We start from the raw sequence: 8,702 nt of genomic DNA, 5'->3' as shown, positions 1-8,702 counted from the left end.
GCAAATTGTCTGCCAGATATCTGGGCCTCCTCTTGAGTAAGAAAATACCTCCTGATAAACAGCAAGGTCTTAGGGCGTAGCACAGGGAACTATATTCAGTGGCTTGTGGTAACCTGTAATGAAAAAGAATATGAAAAAGAATATACACATATATCTATATGTACATGTATAATTGAATCACTATGCTGTACATCAGAAACTAGTACAACGTTGTAAACCAACTATACTTCAATTTTTTTTAAGTTAAAAAAATGCCTCCCACGTTCACTTCAAACTACAGAAATGTCAGAGCATCATTTTTAGGATTGTTTGCATAAATAACGTAAACCTGCTTGGGAGAGGACTCGGAACTACACACGTCAGCGCCCGTGAAAAAGCAAACCCAACGAAAACAGAAGGTGGAACTCCGCCCTCCGCCGCCCGGGTACCTGGATCAGGTTCCCGGCTTCCTGCAGTCGGTGGACTGCGCCCAGGGGGCGTGACTGAGCCCAGGGGGCGTGTCCGAAAGCGCGCCGCCCACGTGACCGCTGAGAGCCCCGCGCAGCCAAGTCGCGCGATTTGCCGTCATATCAGCTTATGCCGCCGGCCGCTGATTGGCTGGCAGCGCCGGCCGCCCGGCGCGTGGGGGTCAGGCCACGCCTCTCCCTACCTTGCGCGCCCGCTGACAGCCCTGCTACCTGCCGGAGTCTAGTAGACGCAGCGGCCACGGCCACGGCCCCGCAGCGGCCGAGGCGGCGGCGGACCTTCTCTAGGTAAGGACGACGGGAGGGTGCGGGAAAGGAGGCGGAGTACATCTGAGCGGGACGGGAGGGGAGAGGGAGAAAAGTGGGTGGGGAGACACCGGCCGGACGCACCCGGGTCGGGAAGCCGAGAGTGCGTCGGCCCCGCTTCGCCAGCCTCCCGCGGGCGTTTGTTGACTGCCTCCTAGATGAAAGGCACTGGGCAGGCGCTGGGGCTCTGGCGGCGAAACTGGGCCCGAGGACTCCGGCGCTGACCAGGAGCAGAGACAAGCAGGTAGCCGGGTGTCTTGAAAACAACCTGCGAGGGGAGGGTTGTGATGGGGCGAGTGCGGGCCACAGGGGACGCACGCCGGCCCGGCGGGGGCGGGGAGGGGCGGGTGGGAGGCCGGTAGCACTGGAGACCTCAGGGTTAGGGGCCTCTGCCCTGCCAGAGGAAATATTTCAGGACGCTGAGGATGCTTGGACCTGAACAAAACACACACGTGTGGATGGGCGTGAAGAAAATGAAATGTTTGGTGTTGGCTATCGCGAAATCTCTTCTCCAGGGGAAGTCTGTCCACTGAACACCAATGCTTTACTTGGGACAGATTTCCCCCTGTTCTTGGAGGATTTTTTTTTTTCTTTTAAGGGGCAAAGGAATTAAGCTGAAGGACTGGTCATTAATCTGTGACCTGATCATCGCCGTGCAAGCCCCTGTCACTGCAGTGTAATTAGGGCAGAGGGACAACAATCCACAGTTTGAGAAGACCAGAAGGGAAGGGAAACGATCTATTGCTTTCGCTTATAAATAGGAAGAATCGTGTCTGCTAGCATCCCTGTGTAACAGCGGAGTAAATTTGGAGGTGGTGTAGGAGGTAGTTTTCAAACTGGAAGGTTTGTGGTAGCTAGATATTTAGCCAGACCTTTTAGCAGGTTACTTGTCTTTGTGTCAGCGTCGATTATTTTTCCTTTTTTGGTTTCTAATGATTAGCATTTAAAAAAACAACAAATCCGTGACCCTTGCTCATTTACAGAGTGCTTTTCCATTCGTTATGTGATGTAATTACCATGGGATACTCAGAATTCCCCATCTGCATGCATAAATAATATAATGTAGTAGCCAAGGGGGATCCAGGGTCTAATCAGGTATCAAGTCCCATGGGTTATCTTACTCCTAAAGCTCTGATGAATGTGTCTCTTCTTAGCACTATTGCCTGAGGTCAGGTGGTCATCATGTCTAGGTGAGTCTACCAGCAACCTAACTGGTCTCTTTGCTTCTCATCAGTACAATCTGGAATGTTTTTTTTTATGTAATATGGGTTTAATTATACCTCTTTCCTGCACAGAAATCTTGAGTGTCTCCCAGTCGTGTATGAAGGAAAGTCCAAATTCTTTAGCAGGACAGTAGATCTCTTCACAGTCTAACACCAATTTCCTTTGACCAGATTCATCCTCCAACATTTTTCCCCCTCTCCTTCACCCCGTCACACTGTTCAGCACCCACAAACTACATCTTATGAGCCATGAACATACCATGACTTTCCTTGCCTTTGCAGTTCTTATTTCTATTTGAAATAGTGACCCCTAACCTTTTCTTTCTGGTAATGCCCTTCAAAGCCCAAATCAAAGAATTTCACTATAAAGCCTTCTCCCGTAAGCTGACATAGTTGTGTTGTCTTTTCTGATTTCATAGATTTTGCATATATACCCGTATTACAGCACTGGTCATATCGGTGTAATTATTTGTTTCTATAGTTACCTTTAAGGTGGATTTAGACTATATCTTTTTATAATCTTAGTATGTTCATTACCTAGTGTATTGCTTGATACTTGTTATTTGAGTGAATTAACAATGTATGATGAAAGACATATGTCAATATCTGGCATTTGGCATTTTAATTGGGTTCAATTTATGGTACCTCCACTAAAAATAAATAAATAAAATAAGTTACCCCCCCAAATTTAAAAAAAAATTTCTTTCCATGTCAATGTGAGAAAAAAAACTTTGCAACTCAGCACAAACAAGGCCCCAAATGCCCTAATAAATAAAAAGCTTCTAGAATTTGATTTTAAGAGACTGAAAACTCAGTGGCAATTTCCAGAGTTATTTTCTGTTGCCGTATTTCAAAAGTTTCAATTGTAAGATGAGGGATGTTTTAGAATTCTGGACACATTTTCTTCTACAGACAGTGCAGTGAGGAACGAGGGAGTAGGTCATAAATGATAGATTCAGTGGTTGGCTCGCAAAAGCTGACCAGAAAGGTGCTGAATTATATACAGGATCATGAGCCTAGAATTGACCAAAGGTTTTCAAAAGTGCAAGCAACTGAAACAGGAGTTGGCAAACTTTGCTTTTAAAGGACTGGATGATAAATGTTCTAGGCTTTGTGAGCCATCCGGTCTCTGTTGCAATGACTCAACCTTAACTTTGTAGTAGAGAAGCAGCCATAGACAGTATATAAACATCTGGACATAGTTGTGTTCCAACAAGGCTTCTTTATAGAAACAGGCTCCGGGTTTGGGCCATGGGCCACAGTTTGCCAGCCCCTGACTCGAGAAGGAGAAGAATACATGTATTCTAGTTCTCAGTGCCAAGAATACATCTCCCTTTGTTCTGTCAGTGGGGAGGCTTTTTCTTCCATCCTAAGAACAGCTAGTCCCTGACTTCTGTGGTTGTGGTCGCCGCATGGATACCCTTTAGAGAATTCATCTAAAGTCTCAGCGCTGAAGCAAAAATCTCTTGAAATATGAGTCCTTTTGGGAGAGGTACCACTGAAACATGCAGGTAGAGGAGTAAACCATTTGCCTGAGTGCCTAGTGCCCTGTGTTTCGCCCCTTTGCCATTTGCCATGTTGCAATAGGACATAGTAGAAAAGAACACTAAGTTGTAATTAGATCTGGACTTAGGCCACTTACCAGCTTGACCCTAGAGAAGAAACTCTGTGGGACTCAGTTTCTCTAACCAAGCTTTAGTGTCCCCATGTAGAATATGAAGAGATTGGACTAGCAATGACGTTTAAGACCTCTTCTGGCTCTAAAGATGGCCTTCGGGATTCTCGTAGCAGCAGGCTTGTACTGCACGTGCTTATTAAAGCACGAACCTCATAGTTTTTCTGAAAAAGTTTGCTTTGAGAAGTGTCACCATAGGTAAATAATTGTTGTATATGTTTATCCTTTAGGGGCTAAAATGGATCTTGTACTCAGTGCTGCAGATTATTATTTTTTTACACCGTACGTATATCCAGCCACGTGGCCAGAGGATGACATCTTTCGACAAACTATTAGTCTCCTGATTGTAACAAATTTTGGTGCTTATAACCTTTATTTCTTCTTTGCAACACTGAATTATTATTTTGTCTATGATCATTCATTAATGAAACACCCACAGTTTTTAAAGGTAAGTGCTTTTCTTATCTTTTTTTAACTACTGAGACAATAAAAATAACAATGTGATGTGTTTATGAGATTTTCAGATTAAACTAATTATAATCTTTAGAGTTTCTGGATGGGTTAGATAGTTTTGGTAGGGCTAATTCCCTCTCTCCTTTAATTTAAACAAATAAATAAACCCTACTTTTTTTTTGAACTACAAACTTGATCTTGCTAGATACATAGACAAGAATTTCTTTGCTAATAGTGATGAATAAGTAAGCATATGCATTTATGTAATTGTTTTAATATTTGACTTTGATGAACTGAAGCATGTTTTTACTATGTACGTGTTTTTTGACTAGACATACGACCTGAACTCAGCAGACTTAGACTTGTTAACAGTCACTTTTCTATTTCAGTTGTTTTTGTGAGTCACTCCGAGGACTGAAAACAAAAATAAAGAGGGTTCAGGATGGAAGTTAACTATGAAGGAAACGATTATTCCGTAAATAGAAGTTTCAACTAGAGATTTTGTGGGGAGGAAAAAAAGTTGCAGAATTTAAAATATTTGTTGCATTTGCTTGGTACAAAAGAACTTACACATCCAATCCAGAACCATTTGATGTTAGCTTTGTTTAACACAGATTTTGTGATTTGTAAGTATCGGAAACTTCATTTTCAGAATCAGGTGTATCGAGAGATCATGCATTCTGTCCAGTCGATGCCATGGATAAGCATTCCCACGGTTTTGCTATTCCTGCTGGAGGTGAGAGGTTACAGCAAATTATATGATGGCATAGGAGAGTTTCCATCTGGTGAGTATACAATAAAAATTTTAGGCACAGAGTGCCTTCTCCAAACAGCCAAATCTGCCTCTTTTTTCTTCTTTTAAAATAATTGTAAATCGTTCAGTTGTTTTCAGTGTCCTACTCTTAAGCGTTCGTGTCTTGCCACACATGTGCATTTCTTTAATTGCGTCTATCAATTTTAAAGTCTCTGTTGTAGATGATATTGTGCCCAGGGGAAGATTGGTGTGATCAGAGCTAGACCCTTGAATTTGTTTCCTATTATCTTTATTGAATTCAAACATCAAAAAAAAAAAAAGTACATGATATTTATAGAAAGTCAGAAAACACAGATTTTTAAAAATCCATTATCCTGCTGCCTAGAAACTGTAACTCTTTTGACGTGCAGCCTTCCGCTTTCCTATGCCTGTATACTTCGTTATTTATGCCACAGAGATGAAACCCTGCTATGCATGCTAGTTTGGACTCTTGATTTTTCTTTTTCTCTTAGCAATGTATATGCCCATATTCTCCTGTCAGTAAATAGTGACATTATACAGAATATTACTTACAGTGTCGCCTTGTATGGATAACTATAGTTTAAATGATCTGTAAGTTTTAGACCTTTAGATTGTTCCTTGCTTTTCTATTATGAACAGTACTGCAGTGACTAAACAAAATTTTTGTGAAATTCTAGTATTATTTCATCAAGATACATTTCTGTATTAGAAAGAAAGAATAATAGTTAACATTATTGAGTGTTAATATGCACCAGCCACAGTTCTAAGCTTTTCACATGAATCAATCCATTTTACCCTATGTAAATTCTGTGACGTAGACACTATTATAATGCTGCTTTTATACGTGAGTAAATTAAGTGTACGGAGAGTTTCAGTAACTTGCTGAGCTCACTTAACGAGTAAGTGGTGGGTCTGGAACTGGAACCCAAGCTTGCTGGCACCAGCACTCTGCTCTCTGAGTAAAAGTTTAGTTATTTAAAGGAGGGACCAAAAATTATACACCAGGGTGATGAATTGGCTAGGCCTTGAAAGGTGGATAGGACTATGAATAAAAATGAAAGGAGAGAGGCCGTTCTGGATAGTGTGAGTAAAGGGACAGAGGTAAGACTTTCAGGATGTCTGGAGGACATGGAATGAACCAGCCTGGTCAGTACACAGACAGATAAGTTGGAAAGATCAGAAGGGGTTGGGTTATGGAGTAAATGCTAGGCTTAAGGTATTTCATGAAAAATAAAATTCTAAGCAGGGGAGACAATATGTAAAGACATGTTTTATGAAGATGAATACGAAGGGAAAATAGATAACATTATTCTCAAACATTTAAATAATAAAGATGCCCTAGGAGTGTACTTGCTTCTGTTGTTTGAGGTGGGGAACTTGACATTTATGTGAGAGGGCAATGAGCAGATCGCAGAGAGCCAAGGGGGATGGAGACTGTAATGTATGGAATTAACCAGTTTACAGCGTTTGGCAGTTTACAGCGTTTGGGTCTAGGATCGCATTTTGTCATCTTAGGTGGACATATAAAAAGTAAACTCTGACCCTGGGAGCCGAGTCTTGATTCTGCCGTATCTTGTTGTCTCTCGTAGGCTGGATTCACCTCATTGTTAGTGTGCTGTCCTTCCTCTTTTTCACTGACATGATGATCTACTGGATCCACAGAGGCCTGCATCATAGACTTCTGTACAAGGTAGTCGCTTGCAGGGGAACGGGGGAAACTGTGCATCTCAGCGATGTGTAATTATAAATCCTGTCTTCATTTCCGGGAATTTCCTCTGACTTACTAAATAACCAGTAGCCGTAGGTATGACTGGTACCAGGTGCATTTCGTTTGTATTCTTCATGGGTCTGGAGGGGCTGTGCTAACATTTGACCACTTGGGGGTAAAGAAGGAAGGCATTTTGTAAAGTAATTTGCTAAATTAAAAGGGATTTTGTTTTAGTTAGATCATTTCAGCAACACGAGTATGAAAAGCTAAGCTGAGCGTCATGCTGGGCAAAGCTTGTGGCGTTAAGTGGTGTCCTTTCCTTCCACAGCACTTGCACAAACCCCATCATATCTGGAAGATTCCTACTCCGTTTGCAAGTCATGCTTTTCACCCTATGGATGGCTTCCTTCAGAGTCTCCCTTACCACATATACCCTTTTGTCTTTCCCTTACACAAGGTCGTTTATTTAGGTTTGTACATCTTTGTCAATGTCTGGACAATTTCCATCCACGATGGTGACTTTCGTGTTCCCGAAATCTTAAAGCCAATTATTAATGGCTCAGCTCATCACACAGACCACCACATGTTCTTTGACTATAACTATGGACAGTATTTCACACTGTGGGATAGAATTGGAGGCTCGTTCAAAAATCCCTCCTCCTTTGAAGGGACTGGACCACTTACTTACGTGAAAAAGATGACAGAAGAAGAGTGCAACAGCCGTGCAGGAAATGGTTGTAAAAATGGAAAATCATTCAGTGGAGACTTTACAAAGACTGAGTAGATTATTGCCCAGTTGTTGAATATTTTTAATTAAGGAAAATAATCTATGTACAGACAGCCAAGAGGCATAGCACAGAAACAGTATCATTTGAAAGTCAGTGTTGTGGGCACAGCTGAGCAACGATCATAGTGGTAGATCCAGGGAACATGCTGTGAACACCAAGATTTTAACTCTCTGCTTAAAATACTGGATGCTGGTCTAAGGGACAAGTGTCTTTCTAGCCAACAGGTCTGTAATTTGTGTAGCCTCAATGATCTTTTACAAGGTAGAGGATAAGTTACTGAGAGGACTAGGTTATGTCCTTTTGCCTTAATTCATCCATATTCATTAAGTAAAATGCATTGTGCTAAGACTAAACACCATAACAAAGAAATACTAGTAAAAAGACGATTCCTTGTTTCAGAATGGTTACGTATTCAGAATCAGTATGGTAATGATGACATGTTGTGCTTTGTCCAAGTGGAGACCTCAGTGTGGAAGAAAAATCCCAGTAGAACATATTAGTGGCTGGATGACTTGATTATTAGCAGGTGTAATTAGATGATCGTCTTACTACACAGAAAACGCTCATTCTCTGGGGGCATTGTCAAAAATTGCATTTTCCCAATGAATAATTAAATTGGAATTTTAAAAAATATTAATGCTACCACAATTTAATCCAGATCTGGGGTTATTTAGAGATTTCGATGGTTATTGTTTTAAACCATTATTTAAAAAGTATAAAGTCATGTGTATCTGATTATATTTAGAAAGGGAAATTTGATGCCCAGATAATGTATTTGACACTCTGCTGGTTTTCCAATTCTGTTGATGCACTGCACTTTTGATGTTTCAAAGTTACAATCCTGTAATTTTCTGTAGAAGGAAATGATTGCCAGATAGTTAGGCCTGTCACTGAAGATCAGTTTTGAAATCTTATTTTCCCTCCTCTGTCTTCACTTTTCCCCACTTCCTCTGCAAAAAGATTTAACAGATACTTCCATAAAGAACTGTTATGTGTTGTAACATAAATATATTGGGAAAATACAGTTTGCAAAGGCATTCTATAAACTATTTATGTAAAATCAATAAAAGTTGATTATGACTGATTAACGTGTATCCATTAAAATATTGTAACAGCACAGAGTATTCTTTGTACAAATTTCATGTCAGTTTGAAACCACAGAAATGCTGTGGATCGTCAATACTTCTAAAGTATCTCCAAGTGCTTGATGTCAAAGGGAGAAAGAAGCGGGTTATCACTTTCTTTTTGTATTTCACATCTTTTATTAGAGTTGGGTGTTTTAGCAAGAGACCAGTCATAAAATTTAATGC

The 8,702-nt window shown here is 41.0% G+C and overlaps 1 protein-coding gene across 2 annotated transcripts; it reads left to right on the top strand.

The window, feature by feature from the left end:
* Positions 1-615: 615 nt before the first annotated feature.
* On the top strand, positions 616-8,516 carry SC5D (sterol-C5-desaturase). Of its 2 annotated transcripts, XM_015242127.3 has the most exons (6): positions 675-752; positions 929-1,014; positions 3,899-4,116; positions 4,774-4,906; positions 6,486-6,586; positions 6,933-8,516. In XM_015242127.3, exons 3-6 carry the CDS (start codon positions 3,907-3,909, stop codon positions 7,386-7,388), a joined length of 900 nt encoding a protein of 299 aa, XP_015097613.1. In that variant the 5' UTR covers positions 675-752; positions 929-1,014; positions 3,899-3,906; the 3' UTR covers positions 7,389-8,516. The 2 variants fall into 2 exon arrangements, with proteins under 2 accessions (XP_006207778.1, XP_015097613.1); XM_006207716.4 differs by lacking the exon at positions 929-1,014 and having other exon boundaries at positions 616-752.
* The last annotated feature ends 186 nt before the right edge of the window (positions 8,517-8,702 follow it).

Source organism: Vicugna pacos, chromosome 33 (genome assembly GCF_048564905.1).
Source record: "Vicugna pacos chromosome 33, VicPac4, whole genome shotgun sequence".
Lineage (NCBI taxonomy): Eukaryota > Metazoa > Chordata > Mammalia > Artiodactyla > Camelidae > Vicugna > Vicugna pacos.
The sequence above is the reverse complement of the archived record's forward strand: the minus strand, read 5'-3'. Positions and strand labels throughout refer to the sequence as shown.

Bases quoted from the DNA above. Each gene is read 5' to 3' on its own strand.
- SC5D (XM_006207716.4), top strand. From the start codon at position 3,907: ATGGATCTTGTACTCAGTGCTGCAGATTATTATTTTTTTACACCGTAC. The intron at 4,117-4,773 runs GTAAGTGCTTTT...CTTCATTTTCAG, and splicing joins AACACCCACAGTTTTTAAAG to AATCAGGTGTATCGAGAGAT. The intron at 4,907-6,485 runs GTGAGTATACAA...TGTCTCTCGTAG, and splicing joins CATAGGAGAGTTTCCATCTG to GCTGGATTCACCTCATTGTT.